The sequence below is a fragment of the Cupressus sempervirens genome, chromosome 3 (genome assembly GCF_028749045.1).
Source record: "Cupressus sempervirens isolate cs-2001-9-10 chromosome 3, ASM2874904v1, whole genome shotgun sequence".
Lineage (NCBI taxonomy): Eukaryota > Viridiplantae > Streptophyta > Pinopsida > Cupressales > Cupressaceae > Cupressus > Cupressus sempervirens.
Window position 1 is genome coordinate 85759060 of NC_143120.1, and position 19129 is coordinate 85778188.

The window sequence follows — 19129 nt, forward strand, 5'->3', positions numbered from 1 at the left end:
ACACCCGCCTTGGTTTTGCAGAGCCGGAAGTGCAGGGAACTCGTACCTTGTTGTTCAGTTCCGTCAAGTTGGCCTTAACCAGTTGGATATCCCAGCATTGAGCAGGCAAGGTTCGTAGAATTCCAATCTGCGGTTTTGGGAATCAACACAACGAACCAATGAATTCTAGGTCCCTCCTCTTGAGGAATTCCTATAGTTATGAGGGGAACAATGACATGCAGTCCATCTTGAGGGTTTGCCGACACTCTAGTAGGTGTCGCGTCCAACCACCCAGTCTTGGCATTTGTGTTTAAAGTCGGCCACCATAAACCTGCTAGTAGAATTTGACGTTCTATAGCATTTGGTCCCATGTGATCTCCAGCCAAGCCTTTATGCACTTCCTTTGGCACTCTAGGTATCTCTTTTTGCATGACACATCTTTTCAGCCCATGGTCACGACATATTTTATACAACAAACCATTTATAAAGTGAGAAGTTACACTCTTCAGAGTTAGTTTCCTCTTCTTGTTTGGTTACATATCCTTTGGGAAAGTAGAGGTGGATATATACACTTCAATGCTCTTGTACCATGGTGGTAGTTTGCAATTTGGAATATGTCATCTAGAAAGTCCTTGTTCAAATGTCAAGTGGCTCTCTTGATTTGATTCTTGATAACTGATTGGCAACAACCTGGCTTTTCTCCAACTGTTCTATGATATTAAATGTTAATGTTTAATATATTTAAATATTTAGTATCATTTTACTTTATTTCATAATTATATACTTGTTTTGATTGACAAAGCGCCGAAGTTGAGGGTTTTAGGTAGTTCCAGAACATCATATTATTTGTTAATCCATCATTTTATTTAGAAATTCCCAAGTTCCAGATATTTCGTATTATTCTTTATTTTTTGGTAATAATATTTTTAATGATAGTAATAAAATCACACTATATATAAAAATGTGGCATTTTTTAATTCTGTTTTCTTAAGTTTTATTATTGTATATAGACAAACTTTTAAATTAACTCTTTTGTAATCCTACTACAGTTCAAAATTTATTTTCTATTTTGAAATGATTTTAAATCTGTTTAGTAACATTAATTATTACTATAGTCTATAAGTATAAATTGATAATGGTAAATTATTGGAATGGATATATTTATTTATTTTAAAAAACAAAAAAAAAACATAAGACAAATTTAATGTCAATTTTTTTCTGAATTCTTTGCCCTTGCCAAACTTTATTCAAATTTTATTGTCGCCAAACACAAACTTGGATTCGAACCTTATGACTTATAACTCAGAGATGAGTTGTATGTATTGAAGTTTGACAGCAGCCTTTGTAATATGTTTTTATCTCTCCAATAAATAAATTGCCCAGGTTTATTGGTTTTGCTTGCCCTTGTTGAATTCATATCGATTTATGCTAAATTGAATGCCATGGTTCTATGTTGAGTTTTACTAAGATTTCTCTGTGTTCTAAAGCCTGCTTAGTTTCTTCCAACTTCTTATTGACACTGTCAGTTATTGGATAGTAAAACTTCAGTTTCAGAGTGTCTGTTAAATCCTTTTTGTTGCTTTACGTCAAAAGTTATGATCATTGAATTTTTGATGGATAAGCAGTATTCAAATTGGTGTTTTATTTCAATATGCTAATCTTTTTAGAAATCACAATTTATCTCTTTCCAATAACAGCTAATAGCTTAATTAATGTAGTTTGTGAATAGTTGAGTATTTGTAGAGAAGTACTCTTGAGAGTGATTCTTCATGGGCTGTTAGAGGTTCAAAATAAGAGAGATTCCTTTTAGAATCTCTAAACCACAACTTATGGTGACTTCTTGAGACTACTGCTCTGACAATTAGTGTGAGGTATTAGTGTTGTTGATAACAGTCCATTTATACCCAAGTAATCTTTTCTCACAGATTGTAGGTGTTTAATTTAAATGACCATTATTTTATGGCTTTAGAGGTTCCTTTATATTTATAATACAAGTAATTTTTTTGGGACAGGGCATCTTTACTTGTCAACATCAATACGAGATTTGAGATGTGTTTCTTGGGATGGCTTTTGTTGCTTGGCACCACTAAAGCATATTTTGGCATATCCTGACATTTTGTCTGTTACTTTTAAAATGAATTTATTCTTGATTTGATTTGGATTGCTGATTAAATCAATGCCATGCATATGCTAGTTACAGTACGTGCAACATGTTTATTTATTTTTGAATCACAAGATTTGTCTAATTCTGTTGTTGCAAAATTTATAGAATCTCATGTTTTTCGGTATGATTAAAAATTCTCTTGCATATATATGCAGTCATCTGCTGGTACATGCGAAAGGCCTTCTAATCATTTACTTTACTAAACAACATTTTATTCCAAGTTTAGCCATATTCAGATGCCTTAAATTTGGGGGACTCCTATTTACATCATTTAGTTAAAACATATTGCATCTATGTATGTGTGTATTATGTGTTGTTTGAAAACTCACTGGATCTTTCAATGCTTTATTAGGGTGTAAGTTAATTAATGAAACATGGAAGAGCTTCAAAGATGTCAAGATAAAAGACAGGAGTCTCATATGGTAAGATGCTGAATCAATATAGGATGTGTGTAAGGTGTTTTATTGTTTGAGTGAGAGATGTGTTCTTGGTAGCACCTCTATTTATTCTTGAAAAAAATGCCCGAACCATTCAATTGAACTAATTCACTTTTTCATGTTGATTTTGCAGGAATTCAGATTTGATAGAAACAATTGAATTAGAAAACCTTCTAATCAATGCCTGCATCACCATGCACTCAGCAGAGGCTAGAAAGGAAAGCAGAGGAGCACATGCTCGTGAAGACTTTACAGTAAGAATTTTTTTCAGATTCTTATGTTGTTTTTGCAATGTTTTTCTCTACTTTCTGTTCTTGTGCATGAGTGAGTGATGTGATTTTCTGTTGGCGGTTTCTTTGCAGAAAAGAGAAGATGGTGAATGGATGAAACACACCCTTGGGTTAGTATCTGCATCTTTTAAGGATTATATTTTTATCTGAAAGGAAAAATTATATGACCACTATCAATTCTCTAGTAAAGTCTATCAATTTCAACATTGTCTTTACTTACAAAGTTCTATGATATTTTTGATTTATTTAACATTTTTAAATTACCATAACATTGGTTGTGGTTGTCACTTGACTTTCTGTTCAGTCATGGACAAGTTCTTCAGCTGATATTTCCTGTAGCATCCTCTTATTTTGTAGGAAAGTCCTATAGTAGGTTAGTCTGAACCTGCTTTGTAAATGTCAGTAATTTTAATATCTAAGTCTTCTTCAAAGTTTTCCCGATAACGAAATTACAGAAAAATCTGATGAACAATTTTATGGTTTTCTTCTACTTTCCCTGTTTGTTGGGAGTTGAGATCGAAGTAGGTCCTAAACACTACAGACATTTCTTTGTTGGCAGTGCTTTTGCTGTTCTCTCTCTCTCTCTCTCATTCTCTCTTTGAGCTTGGATCCCGACTCCTTGTCGGGGTGGTTCTCGCTCGCTTCTTCTTTTGGTTTTTGTTCATGTTTTTTCTCGGAAACCGTTTGGTGTTCTCCTGTTTGTTGCTTTCACGGTTGTAAGTTCTCAGTCCCATAGACCTCTGGTGGTCTTTCGTTGGACATTAATAAATTTATCTTATCTTATCTTATCTACAAATTAATTGACTAATTGTTTCAGCAATGTATGCAAATTAGATATATAGACAATGTGGATGATTTCCTTCACTCTTTGTTCTTCATATTATATGATATTCTGAACAGCATCCATGTTTGAATGCCTGGTGGTGTTAATGTTACTGTAGCTATGGTTGGATTCGTCTAGGCCGACATAGATAACATAAAGGCTGTGATAATATAATTATATTGTTAATATTATTTTTGATGATATAATGATTATATTATTATTGTGATAATATAAATTATATTATAAATGATGAATTATATGATATATAATTATATAAATTATATGGGTTATTATCATATATTAATTATACAAGTATATTGGTCCATCTTGGAAGAGTGGTGACCTTGGGTGAAGGGGCACCACCAATAGATATAAAGGAAGAGTAAATCTTCCTATCTTGGTAATGAAATACATATACACAATCTGCTTCATTGAGAAGAAGCAATGCTCGGGGGAAACAATCATGTATTGTCTATGGTTGGGAGGGCAAATAATTTCTCGTGGCTAAACGAGCACCAAAATCAACATGTTAATCAGAGCAAAGTTTGGGAGGAAGATCTCAATAAAGAAATTATAAAATACCACACACAACAAAGAATTTGCTAACGCTGAGAAATCAATTACTGGCATCAAAGCCGAGGGTGTTATATCAGTTTATGCGTACGCTGACGTATATCACTCATTTTCTCATTTCCACCACAGGCAACAACCAGTGCTCATTGTACACAAATAGGATGACGATATAGGAATACTTGCCAGATGTCTGTGTTGTTTCAACAAATCATGGCATATGAAACAACACATGACAGACTGCTACATTAGTCAATTTAATTTGAATTATGCAGAGAAAGATAACTCCTGCAGCTCTATCATCACCACTCCCTCTTAGCTAGGGAGGTATCTTCTAGATATCCATGCCATGGAGTCTCTCAACATGACACCCACAATGGGTACAACCGCACCCATTTGTGAGAAGATAGATTATCATGGAATCTGTCAACATGACACACACAATGGCTACAGCCATTTGTAGGAAGGAGTTTTGTTACGGAATCTCCTAACGTGATAATTTTCTTGGAGTTGCTCAACATGACATCCACCATGGCTGCTCCCATGTGTGGAAAGAAACAAATACATACATGTTCATCACAAAGCGACTCAACGTGATATCATGATGGAGTCCTTGAACATATGTCCACCATTTCTACTCCCATGAGTGGAAAGAGAAACATCTCTTAAGGGCTTTCACCTCATACTTCTCTGTCTCAGAGAAACATGCATTTTAGCACAGTAACATCTCTCGAGGGCTTTAACCTCACATTCTCTTCAATAGTTGATACAGTAGTCCAGTGTGATGACTTTTGGTTCTGTCAAGGTTTCCTTGACAATGCCAGCTCAATAAATCTGGAATTATACCACTGTTGTGTCTCTGCATGTGTATGTATTATTTCCAATGGCCAACACTAGAAAGTCTGGGCGATAAATATTAGAAAATCAAACCTAATAATAGAAAGCAGCTTCCATTAGAATATTCAGGCAAAACATCAAATAATTAATTGCAGATCATCTCAGTGCTTCACAATGATAATTATTGACACACGACAGCTGTAATCTTTTTACTTCTTTTAATAATCCGTGGGTAATAATAAACTCACATAATCTTGTCACAGATCTATCCACTGACATATAATACTCAAATAAAATATCCCAATTAAAAAAATATACTCCCCACTCAGTCTCAATATATCTTTGAGAACAGGACTTACCTGCAAATTTGTCTAGCTTCTGGTTGCTTCGCATCACATTGACAATCAGAAATAGCAACACCTCTCGTAATGTTCATCACACAGACCATGATTGTGTTCACACCTAATATCGATGTCTCTAAGGCAATAAACAGTACTGCATACATCATCTTTCAATCAAAGAATGAAACTGTAATATGCTCGATCAAATGCCTTCCCAGACTTACCAAATTCTCTTTCTCATGAAGAGTTGGACTCTTCATTGTACAGCAAAGGAAGAGTTTTTCATGACAAGTTTAAGCATCTGCCATGGCAAATGAAGAGTTTGCCGTGACAAGTTTAAGCATCTGCCGTGGCAAATGAAGAGTCTGCTGATATCAACGAAGAGTCAGCTGTTACAAATAGGATGACGATAAAGGTATACCTGCCAGATGTCTGTGTTGTTTCAACAAACCATAGCTAATGAAACAAATACACATTACAGAGACAGCTACACCAGTCGTTTATTTAATTTGAATTTCGAAGAGAAAGAAACTCCCGCAGCTATATTATCAACATCCCTGACATGCTAAAATTTGTGCTCAGTAGCATATACTAGTCATTGTGAGGAATTTTCATGCTTGGAATGCTCGGAATTTTCATTGTTCCCAACCTTATTGTTTATCTTAAATTTTAAGGTTCGAAACAAGTTTCTTCAGAACTTTTGTGTTTTAATTACCACCGGCACCTTCAGGTATGACAACAATTTTTTTTAGTTTTTACATGCTTTCCTTGCTACAGCGAATTGAATACTCACAGGCACATTCAAACTTCGGTGAGTAATTTTCTAAAAACAGAGTCATTTCTTGAACCCAAGTGCAAATGAGGAGATGACCAAGGAGAAACAGTGCTTGTGAGCATAGCGGAAGAGTTTATATCTTTTTCTCTTCAGACAAATTTCTTGTTATTTGCCTTTGAGGTAGATTCCAATTTCTCCTGCAATCCTTTGAAGAATCTCAACATTCCAACGATTTCGTACGTTGACCAGTTTAATTCTTACATGCATGAATCAGACTATGCTCTCAAGATTAGCAATCTCAGGTGCATTTCAGCATGGAGGAAAGAACTCAGTACACTTAGAGCATCTCCTTCAAATTCCATGACTTTTCTTGGCGCTCGCAAATCATCACTTCTGAGTGCATACAGGTCCTGTAAAGTCACTTCACAATTGAAAACAATTCCATGCCTTAGCCAAACTTTCACTTCTCACTTGGAACATGAGGAGGCCAGGAGACTGACAAAAGAGCCACTGCGAAAATCAATACTGATAAAAGGGGGGCAAGCAAACTATAAAATAAAAGGGTTCTCCATTTGCAATGGGGTGATGTGTTTGGTCACAACAGGTCTGTTGACAACCATAGTAATATTTTATTCAAGAGCTCTAATAGAGACTAGAAACGTTAGTATTTTTGGACTTACCCAAACTCTTATAATATAAACATTTTGCTGATAATAGGGCTTCTTATTACCTCAGCAGCCTCATGATGGATCAAATTGATTGCATCATTGATGGTCCTATTTGCTGCAATACATTTTTTAAAGGTTGTCTCACTCCATAAGAACTGTCTCTATGAACAACTGAAGTTTGAACGAGCTGTTTGGAAACAATAGAGAATATTCTAGCTAATATCTGTTTGGATGTGTCCTGTATTCTTGCGAACGTATGATATTCTTTAGTATTTCTTCGTTGGCTTTATATTGACTCATCTTTGAAGAAATTATAGCCAGGACTATTAGTGCTATATTTAGTATTTCTATAGCAATCGCTGCTTCAACTAGTAGATATTTCTGTAATGAGTCACCCTATTTTTTTTTTGTTTGTCTCACCCTAGTTTTATGTGTGCAACAAAGAGTTCAACATATACATGTGTTCTCCACAAAAAGATTGTTCTAAATACCTCACCATGCCATTATTAGAAATCATGCTCTCAGAGAATACCATTTCCTCTCACTTATTACGAGTTCACTTTGTAAGAGTCAAGCAATAGGGTCAAACAAGTATAATAACTTAACCTTCACCAAGAGAATAGCAAGAAATGAGTGTTATGCTCTATTACAATGTATGTCAGGGGGAGAGCCTGATATCCCCAGAGTGGTCATCGTAAGTAATCTGTAGAATGTTGTAAAAAAGATGTCCCCCATTTGGTTGACCTTTCCAAATTATCTTGTTTATTGATGTTGTTTGACTGCCTCAGGTTCCTGAAACATTCCCAAACCATGCTTCATACTTGAACCTGATGTTAATGTTGTAGCTTCAGTTGGATTGAATTGATCTAAAGATAACCTTTCTATGGTTATTGGATAAACTTTATTGCAATTGGTTATTCATCAATTAGACAAACTCACACACACACACACACACACACACACACACACACACACACACACAGTCTAATGATGATTAACTTGTAATTTACCATAGAGACATGTCTCCTCTACTCATATTTAGATATTATTCAAATCTGCATTTGGAGCACACATAAATAATGACAGTGTTATTACATTTGAGGAAAATCATCCTAGAAAAAGTAACGTGGTATCAGAGCCAGGCTGCATGATAATACATTGCCTTTGAAAAGTTCAGAGGTGAACACCCCGTGGTTTGAGCTACAAATATTAAAATCATCTTCTTTATACCATACATTATAGTACAGCCACCATGGAAGTTTCTATAGATTATGTTCATTGCAGTCCCGCTTATAATAAAAGATATCTTGAATAAATACTGCTGCATATCTGCATATTAAGAATTGTGACTAATATATATTAGACGTCAAAGAAAAAAATACCATCTGGGGAATTATAGGCAAAGGTTGTGGTGGAGATCATAAATAATGATTAGTATAGGAAATCAGACATACAGACCTTTATCAATATAAGAATACATTCATACAACATACAGATCGACAAGTAGTCAGTGTCAGGATAGAGACGACTATCTGCAATAAGGAGTCTTCACCCAGTCACATCTATACGTTGATAGGCAGAAACAATCCAAGAGGCACATACTGATGACAACCACATTTTTTATTTTGGTGGCATGCCTCACAATACATGTGGATATTTATCCCACTGCGCTCCTCTCATCTTGAAGTCTTCATTCTCAGGTGAGTTTCCTTGCCAGCCAAGCAGACCTTGGAAGCATTCCTCGAACAAGTTGAAAAAAAGATCAGAGTTGGACCATTTGAGTCACCCGATCATTAAGCCCCCAATCTGACTTAAACTTTTACCGCATCCATAACACTGCTCTTTGATCTAGCTCGGAGAAAATGTGAGGATTTTAATCCCATTCTCCAGCACCTTGACACAAGATCCGACTTGGGATCCAACTATGACAGTAACAACGATACAAACATCACGAGCCTGTATTTTATGTGGACAAGTAAATCTACCAGTGTGGCATAATATATCTGAGCATCAGTGATTCGACATTCCTCAAAATGAACCTACCTTGATTCGGGTAAACACGGGTCTCTGATATGCAAGTCAGTGTGATCCACAATCTACATTTACCATGGTGAACACTTGATTTTCATTCTCCAGCGATTATAGATAGCCGATCTGACTTCAGCAGTCAAAACCTGACGAGGTCCATTAGATCTGCCTCGTGCAACATCCTACGTTGGCTAAGACATTTGTGTCTCAGACCTAGAGCTCATCCCATAGCAAAGTCCAATCACATTCTCAAAAGTTTGAATTTCCTGTACTGGAGACTGCCTTTCGCAATGAACAAAATGTCAAACAATACACATTATTTTCGCAAAGATAATATTAATTTCCAAAAATAAGAAAGGTTTGAGGCAGCAATAAATTCATCATTCAATAGAGACTATGGTTTCCATTAGAGATGAAATATAATTGCACCAGATAGTTGGGGTTATTAATTCTTCACGAACCTGTAAATATAAGTCTGGATGACACTCAGCGACAAAAGTAACGAAGGACTTCATTCTTTCATCCAGCAACAGATCGTCAAGAGGAAGCACCGAACATGGAGGAAATTCATTGTTTTATGTCAGAGTCAGAATGTGAACTTGGAATACGAATGACAAATACAAGTTATAAAGTAGCAGCAATGAATGACATAAGTGTGATAATGTATTGTCATGTCCCCTTCTCAATCCTAGTACCTAGCGACAAGATTAATCTATCTCCACATCTAGATAGATTAACGGAATGAATTAATAGGATGTCCACCAGTCACATTGGAGGGTTATTTCACGTTGGAGGGTTATTTCATGTATTCTAGTATTTTATTGAAGTTACTTTATGATTATTAAGTCATTTACTTTATAAAGTGACTTAAGTGACTATAGGACGAAAAATGTGTTTAATCCCACATTCCTTGTACTTAGTGGTTGGAAGGAAATTCGAGGTTATAAAAAGGGAGTTGCATTGGGATTTACAACATACAAGAATTTATGAAAAAAGTTATATTGTGAGTTTTAGTTGCTTAAATGTGACTGGCTTGAAATTGGAGGACGAATACCCTCAAGTTTCTGAGTTTCAAAGGAAGTTGGATGTCACCCCAACCTTCCTACATTCAGTGCAGACAAATTTGGGTAGAGAATTGGCAAATAAAAAGGTTCAGGAAATCGAAGGAGGTATGAGTTTTTTTTTTATGACCAACACACTCAAGTTCTGGGTTATTTTAGTTGTGAATATACAGGGTGGAGAATGGTTTGTTTTTTAGTTCAAATTTAAAACGCAAATGTAGATGGTTATATGACAAGTTATTGCAAAGAACAAGTGTTGAATGCTGTGCATTGTAAGCACCCAGAAATACTCCTCACAGGTTGAGTTACAGTCGTCATTTCCAGGCTCGAGCAGGAGATTTGTTGCCATGAACATTTGAGTATACGCCAAACCAGTCCGAATGAATGTGTGACTACGTCCACGATTAATAAAAGGTTTTGCAAACAAGAAGGTAGAGACTTGGGAGCCGCCGTCAGCAAATCCTCATGTTGGACAACCTTCAGAATACAGGTCGGGTGCAGTGTTTGGAAGGTGGGAAACCATTCGAATGAAGGCGTTTTAATCCAACGCGAGTTACAGGAACCTTCCCACACATGCGTATGTGTTAATACCAGTGGTTCATCTCTGTCATTGCGAGTGCCAGTCATCTTCATAGAGATTCGAACCTCAACTTCCATTAGCATTAAGGGAACACGGGTCTGTACATTCCAAATTCCATTCAGAATTTCTTACTAGCATTTACTGTGTATTTCATGCATTAATCTGAGAAATTATACTTGTATGAAATGTTTTTAGTGATTGGATTTTTGCCTGTTACCAATCTGGGCTGTGTGAATGTTAGTTCATTCATATATTTGATGAATATACAAGTAACATTTATATATTTGCTGTTGGTGAAGTCTTCAAGTGTATGACAAGTTTTGGTGCAAGGTTTAAACTTTATTTACAGTAATATCTAAACACATTAAGACTACCATAGAACTGTTTTGACGAAATTCCTCATAGCTGTATAGTCAGTATTTTTACCTTAATTTGAGCTTAAGAATATTACAATGGTATCAGAGCCACAAATCCTGCTAGCTTGTGGGAAAAATAATTATTTGCAGGTTTCATTAAACAAAATGACAGTCGGGAATGAGTAAAAGGCAGTATAAATTCTATCATCTTTAGCCGGAACAGACAGAATCTTCAGAACATCTTGTAGTGGAAGACATTTATTCAGTAGATGAGGAAATAAGTTTTGGGCCAAAAGTACAGGTTGAACAAAATACTAGAGTTGAACAGGTTCAAGAACAAGCACCAACTTCTCTAATGGAATGGAATGTAGCACCGAACAGGGAAGTAATGGAAACCTTATGGGCTATTAGAGATGGTGTTGTGAAGTTTTCACACCATCGCCCCAAAATTCTTGGGGACCACCTTTTTTCTAATCGCCTTGGCAAATTTTTGGATTGTCCAACAATTTTGAGTTTTGAAAATTTTAAGCCTTGGACACCTTCAGGGCCAATGGGGAGAAGGTTAGATTTATTTTCACCCGGTTTCAACTTGATTTTCTAGAGCCACCAATTTCATCCTTGAGCCGAACAAATTTTAAAGAGCAACACTTGGTAGGATAAAATTGTAAATTTTGTACTTAGACATTTTTCTTTTGAAAATTTGGATATAATTGTGTAAATTTGGATAATTTTCAAAAATGTTAAATTTGGTCTTTTGGAAAATCTTGATTATTTTTGGTGAAAAAGATTAATTTTTGTGATGGTGAAATAAAATTGCAAAAATCGATTTTTGGCTTTAGAAGAAATTTTATTTTATTTTTGTCAAAAAAATAAAAATAAAATAAATAAATAAATTTATTGGCATAGCAAAATCGATTTGGGTAAGAAATTGCAAAAAAATGATTTTAATAGATTAAAATTGTCTTGAAAACTTTTTGCCTTTAATGAAATTGGTAATTTAATATTGAAAAATGGCTTTTGGTTAGCCAAAATCCTATTTTAATGACGTATTAATTACTAAATCCTCATTAAATGGAAATATTTAACATCTCCAAGGCACCATTTAATTTCTTTTTGCAATTTAGAACTAATTGGCAATTTTAAAAGTTAATTTTCATCATGGCAAAATTAATTTTGGTTAAGTATTTAATTGTGGGCCATAATTTTGCATTAATTATTTGTTTTTCTTTCTCCCAGGGTCCAAGAAGAAAGTTGGGTATAAGTGGAGGCCTCTCTCCCATTTCTTCCTCACTTCTAACTTCTCCTTCTCAAGGCGTTGGTGATTTTGCAAGAGCAGATTTGCACTTTTCTTGCTTGGCGAATTTTGTGGAGGGCGAAATTTGTGGGAGCCGAAATTTGTGGAGGCTGAATTTTGTGGGAGCCGAAATTTGTGGGAGATAAAATTCTGATTTTTGCAAGTGGCTGCGATTTTTGCCCTAGGTTGGGAAATTTTATTTTGAGGTGAATTGCATGATAAATTTCTAATTTGCAAAGGGATTTGAACTTCTTGAAAGTCATATCCTAGGTTCCGAAAAGTCGCTTTAAGTTTACTGGTTAAGGTGAATTTTCATCCTCTAGAGTTGCAAGGAGTGCTTAAGCTGACATCCATCTTTCGGTCTAGTCTAAGGATTGCTCCGCTTGGTTCTTCTTGCCTTTTGGTCCACCACTCTACCATCCCGTAATAGGGCGACAAGCATGGAGGATGATAGTGCAAGTAAGAATCCCAAGTGGGCGAACACTAAGAAAGACAAAGAGGATATGATGCCCAAAACTTCCTTCTCAAAAATGAAGTGAATAACCGACACCAATATTTGTATAGTGGACATGATATGGATGAGGGACAGACTGAAGGAAGGACAATCCCCCTTGGCAAAGAAGATGTCAACGAGACAGATTTTGGATCAAAGTTGGATGAGTTGGGAAAGGTTGCTATCAAGAAAAGCATTTGGGCACCCTTTCCTCTCTCAGTGCTTTTATTAGATTTGAGAAAGAATATGAGAAGGATCACGAAAGGATACTACAAGCAGCAAGTGGCGTGGCGAAGTCAGCGGAACTCAGGGCAAAGCACACACCCTGTCCTCCTATGGGAGAAGTTAATGAAAGGCTAGCTAAGTTCATTGCCTTAGCTAAGAAAATGAAAGAAAAGGGAAGAGTTATATTAGAAGATCATTTGATGTAAGCCCAAGTGGCAATTTCCCTTTCTTCTAGAATAGGACAAGTGTCTATTTCTGATTGGCCACCATTTTGGTGCCTTCTCATTGGTTGCCACTTTTTGCACTTTTTTCATTGGTCCATTGATGAGGTGGCAGCTTCTCATTGGCCGATGGGGTGTCAACCCTAATTAGGGTTTTGAAGATCCAATCTGGATCGTTGATCTTGTTTTGATCTCCACCGTCCGTTGTATTTTTGGCCCCTATAAAAGGCCATTTGCTCTCATTTGTAAAGTGTCGGAGAAATTGTTGCGAAGATAATACCAAAATTGCTCTCTTTTTCATTGTTGCGATTTGCATGTTGATTAAGAACATTGGGTATTATTGTATGTTTTCTACTTCCACTTAGTTAGATTTCCTTTTAAGTTGTTAAAGTTGGTTTCATTTCAAGTTGCTAAGTAGGAGTGAAGTAGATGGATAGTTGTATGGTAGCATTGGTAAATGTTTGATAGGGATCAACACTAGGCCACTAGCATCCTAGTGGCTGGTTGGTAAGCTTTGTATGGTAAACTAGTCTATTATTCCTTTGAATCATTGCACCTGTGGAAGTGAGGCCGCTGGTCAGCTCTCATTAGGTTCGATCCCCGTCCATTTGCTAACCTTCCATTCATAGGTAGGAGTAGAATAGTGAGTAGTTGGGTAGTTGAAGCTTAGAGAAGTAAGTTAAGTGATAGAACTCATCCATCCACCTTCCACAACCATCGCTTTCCCATCAACATCATCACTGGCAGAGACATCCTCCATCACCACCATCATCAACATTATCTGCCTCCGCACATTTCACAAACCGAGTCACCATCACCTTCATTCCACCAAAGTCCAAGTCATCCTTAAATGAATAGTGTAAGGCCGCCTACATGATTACCAACGAATCACATCGATAAAACTGAGGGAGTATCCAACGGTGTAAGGAACATTGGAGCTATTGCTTATGTCTTCATGAGTAATAACTTTTCAAGAGAGGAGTTTCATGTTTGATATCCCATGTTGAATATTCAAATCCTAATATGTTATGTAAGTGATACAAAACTCGCATCAACAGATGGGCAAAATAATATTTCTACAACATTACAACAGCTTACAGTTGCTATGCAGTAGTTAGCTCCGGTAAATATAGGAGCACCGAGCCACCACAGTGGAGGTGGTAGCATAGCAGGGTCACCTCGTGCAACAAGAGCTCCTACCTAGAATACAGATAGACCCTTGATGCTTGTTTTTGTGGGAAATAATGTTGAAGAGGGAATAGCTTAACCGGCAGCCCCAACTTTGTTACCTAATAATGTTATGGTGATGTATGATGAATGGGATCTATTTCTTGATCCAATCAAACAAAATTTAACTTTTGTTCAATATATGAACCAAAAGAGGGAAGTAGAGAGACCCCAACAGGATAGGAGGCCTAGGGTGCAAAATAGGGACCTAAAACATGCTATGACTAAATTAACCCTTCCCACTTTTGATGGCAGCAATAAAACTTCAGCCAGGGCATGGATTCATAAGTTGGATACTTACCTAACACTCAAGCCCATGTTAGAAATGGAAGCTATCAGATTTGCCACGATGCATCTTGAGGGAGCAGCCTATGATTGGTGGCATCATGGATTACTCACCTAGGATCACGGTCACATCACTTCATATGAGACTTTCAGCTCGAAGCTGATTACTCATTTTGACAGGAAGGACATTGAGGTCTACTACAGGGATTTGGCTTAGTTACGAAAAAGTGGGACCTTGGATCACTATATAGATGAGTTTCAGTAGATTTCAGTGATGGTGCCGGATATGTCTGAACAACGTAAGGTGATGTTATTCACGGAAGGGTTGCAAGACAGATTTAGGGGTTTGGTTAAAGTGCTTAGACTAAACACCTTGGATGATGCTATTAAGATTGCCCATGATTTGGATTCACCTTTCTCACTGCTGTAGCCTCCTAAGAAATCCTATAAAGGATCAACTTCTTTTCAGGGGAATAAAAACTAGTAGAAGACAAACACCCCCAGATTGGATTTCGAGACACGTAATGAACTTAGAAGGAAGAAGTTATGTTTCACTTGTAGGGAGCCTTGGACTCTTGACCACAGATGCTTGGGTAAAGGCAAAATCCACTTCGTTGAGGTCCATTCAGAGGAGGAAAAGGAGGAAGAAGAGCCACAAGGAGATAATAACAGTAAGGACAACGAGGGAGAAGAAGTTGAGGGGCAGCCTAGTAAGGATAAGAAGAAAAAACCACCTACGGAACAACCTCCTGTTATAGCCACCCTCTCTAGTGATCCTGCATGTCATCCTTTCAGGGTGAAAAGGGTTGTTAGAGGATAGCATATTATTTGTCTCTTGGATACAGGAGCCTCTCATAATTTCATTAGTATGCAGATGGTATCTAGGACGGGTTTGCAGACAGTTGCCATACCCGCATTTGATGTTAAGTAGCTGGTGAAGAAGTTTTGAGGTGCATAGAGAAGGTATCTGGTCTTTAGATACAGTTCGATGGTTATCTTCTAAAGGCTGATTTTTACATGGTTGATTTGGATGGGTTGGATGCTATTTTGGGAAGACAATGGTTGAGGATTCTCCGTAGATATACATTTGACCATGAGACTATGTAGTTAGAGTTCTTACAGGATGATAGATTGGTGACTCTTAGAGCCATACCAGATAGTGGTCCCAAAGTGATTTCAGCTCACAGGATGGAGGCTATTTTGAGACATGATGATATAGAGTGGGCGACACAGTGTTCTATCTCCTCAAAGGAGACACAAGATATAAGACAACAGTATCATTATGACATTCAAACAGTTATAGATAAACACAAGAGAGTGTTTGAGGATATACCTCCAGGAATCCCACTAGATAGAGGGTTTGAGCATATTGTTGAGCTTGAGGAGGGAGCCAAACCCGTTATTACTATCCCTTATCATCACCCCAAGCACTACAAGGAAGAGATAGAGAAGATGATCAAGGAGCTGTTAGATATGGGGCATATTAGACCCAACTCTAGCACCTTTGCTTCTTCAGTGGTGTTGGTTAAGAAGAAGGACGAAACCCTTTGGATGTGTATAGACTACCGCTCATTGAACAAGAGAACCATTAGGAACAGGTATCCGATTCCTCGCATTGATGAGTTATTGGATGAGCTTCACGGGGCAGTTTATTTCACGAAGATAGAGCTTCGATCAGGATACCACTAGATTCGAGTCCGTGAGGAGGATGTGCATAAGAAAGCTTTCAGATGCCACTACGGACACTACGAGTTTTTGGTGATGCCATTCGGGCTCACTAACGCACTTGCCACTTTCCAGTCATGCATGAACCATATTTTCAAGAAACAACTAAGGAAGAGTGTATTGGTTTTCTTTGATGACATTTTAATCTTCAGCAGGACTTGGGAAGAACATTTGTAGCACTTGGATGAGGTCTTTAGTCTCATGGAGGAGCATTTCTTATTTGCAAGAGTCTAAGTGCGAATTTGGGCTATTGAGATTCTCTATTTGGGGCATGTGATTGGTGCCGAGGGGGTTAAGGTGCATCAAGAGAAAGATACAGGCAATTTTGGATTGGCCACCACCGAGAGATGTATCGGAGTTGTGGGGTTTTCTTGGTCTCTGTTCCTATTATCGGCGGTTTGCGAAGGGTTATTCCTAAGTAGCAGCACCCATTACCGATCTGACACGGAAAGGGGCATTTAGTTGGACAAAGAATTCTGAGGCAGCTTTTGATAAACTGAAGCAGGTGATGAGTACATGTCCAATGCTCGCACCTTCGTTTTAGAGTGTGATGCATCGGGAAGCGGAATAGGGGCAGTATTGATGCAGGACCACCATCCTATTGCATTTGAGAGCAGGAAACTTAGGGGAAGCGAGGTGCTATATTCCACCTATGATAAGGAGATGCTGGCTATAATACATGCCTTAACCAAATTTAGGCAATACTTGGTGGGAAGTAAATTTACAGTTAAGACCAATCATAACAGCTTGCGCTACTTCGTGGAACAAGAGTTGAATGAAAGGCAGTAGAAATGGGTCAGTAAGATACAAGCTGATGATTTTGATATTGAATATGTCAAAGGAAAAAATAATATAGTTGCTGATGCTCTTTCCTGACGACCCCCAGTGCTAGCATGTTATGCTATTTCAGAGATTTCAGCGGATTGGAGGTCCCAACTATTAGTGGAGTATTCCAAAAATGCTCATGCTTGTCAAATTTTGGATGGTATACTTCAAGACGAGCGGTACAAGGTAATGAATGATGTTATTTATTACAAAAATAGAATTTACCTAGTACCTAAATCTAAACTAAAGGAGGATATTATGCGCACCATACATGACACACCATCAGCAGGGCATCTAGGCTTTTTAAAAATGTACAAGCAGATTAGGAGAGATTCTCTTGGAAGGGGCTTAAGGACGATGCTTTACAGCATGTCAGAGAGTGCTAGACTTGTCAGCAGAACAAGTTTGAACAGGGCTTTCCCGCAGGATTACTTCAGCCTCTCCCTATTCCAGCCCAAAGGTGGGAGAGTATCTCCATGGATTTTATTACTGGGTTGCCGAGGGTCCAGAGTAGGGACTGCATCTTTGCAGTGGTGGACAGATTGACCAAGTACGCACATTTCTTCGCGATTGCCATAGATTGGTCAGCCTCCTAGATAGTTGAGCTGTTTTTTCGAGAGGTTTTCCGGCTTCATGGATTACCCAGTACTATTGTGAGTGACAGGGACAGTAGGTTTCTCAGTACTTTTTGGTAGGAGATTTTCAGATGGATAGGTACAAAGTTGACTCCCAACACTAGCTATCACACACAAACGGATGGTCAGACCGAAATAGTGAATAAGTGGGTGGAAGGGTACTTGAGGAACTACATTATAGGGCAGCAGAGAGCATGGGTTAAGTGGCTATATTTGGGGGAGTATTGTTACAACACTACCTATCATATGTCCATTTGGATGATGACTTTCCATGCCCTTTATGGTTATGAGGCCCTTTCTTTTATTGATTTGGCATTACAGGACAGCCGGGCACCATTGGACAAAGATTGGATTATGGACCAGCATGATATCCTCCGAGCTCTCAAGGATAATATTCAGCAGGCACAAAATCAACAGAAGTTATACACTGACTGACATCGCACTGAGAGGAGTTTTGAGGTGGGTGATAGTGTTTCTTCGTCTACAGCCTTATAGGCAAAGCTCCTTGAAGAAAAGCGGGTCCAAGAAACTTAAGTCCAAATTTTACGGACCTTATTGTATCACCAGGAGGATAGGGGAGGTCACGTATGAGTTGGAGCTACCTAGTGACAGCTGAAGCCACAACGTCTTTCATGTTTCGTGCCTCAAGAAGGCAGTGGGTCAGCAAATTGTGCCTTCAGAGAGTTTACCTCCACTTGATGAAGTGGGTAAACTTATTTTGGTACTCAAGGAGGTGACTGAGACCAGGGAGAGGAAGTTGCGTAATAGAACCGTCAAGGAATATCTGATCCGATGGAAAGACTTGCCTTATGAGGAAGCCACTTGGGAAGGTGAGTCTATATTGCAACTGCTAGCATTGAGATTGCTTGAGGGCAAACAATCTCGGGAAGGGAGGACTGTATGTCCCCTTCTCAATCCTAGTACCTGGCGACAGGATTAATCTATCTCCACATCCAGATAGATTAGCAAAATGAATTAATAGGATTGTGATGTGAATATCAGGATTTAACTGTGTGATTTTGAGTCAAACTCGATGACCCATGTTTCATGAGTAGTGATTCAACATGAATACATCTCTCATGAGAATAAATGGAACACTTAGCACTCATTGGATCTAGGTGATGCTCACAGGGGTGAAGCACCGGGACTTCCCGGGAGGTCACCCATCCTAGTACTACTCCAGCCCGAGCGCGCTTAACTATGGAGTTTCCTCCATAGTTAAGCCCAAAGCTTGCAACCCCATTTGCAAAACCTTCACCAAGTGTTGTGCCTTATGAACCATTCATTAAA

General features: G+C 37.9%; 1 protein-coding gene across 6 annotated transcripts in view; it reads left to right on the forward strand.

Annotated features, from left to right (window-relative positions):
- LOC149564902 (succinate dehydrogenase [ubiquinone] flavoprotein subunit, mitochondrial) overlaps positions 1-19129 on the forward strand; it is a 141012-nt gene that overhangs the window by 101099 nt on the left and 20784 nt on the right. For all 6 annotated transcript variants that reach the window (XM_089818443.1, XM_089818441.1, XM_089818446.1 and 3 more), the window contains 3 exons: positions 2496-2565; positions 2714-2834; positions 2943-2980. In XM_089818443.1, the coding sequence (XP_089674569.1) occupies positions 2496-2565; positions 2714-2834; positions 2943-2980 (229 nt within the window). The remainder of the gene's footprint in view (positions 1-2495; positions 2566-2713; positions 2835-2942; positions 2981-19129) is intronic.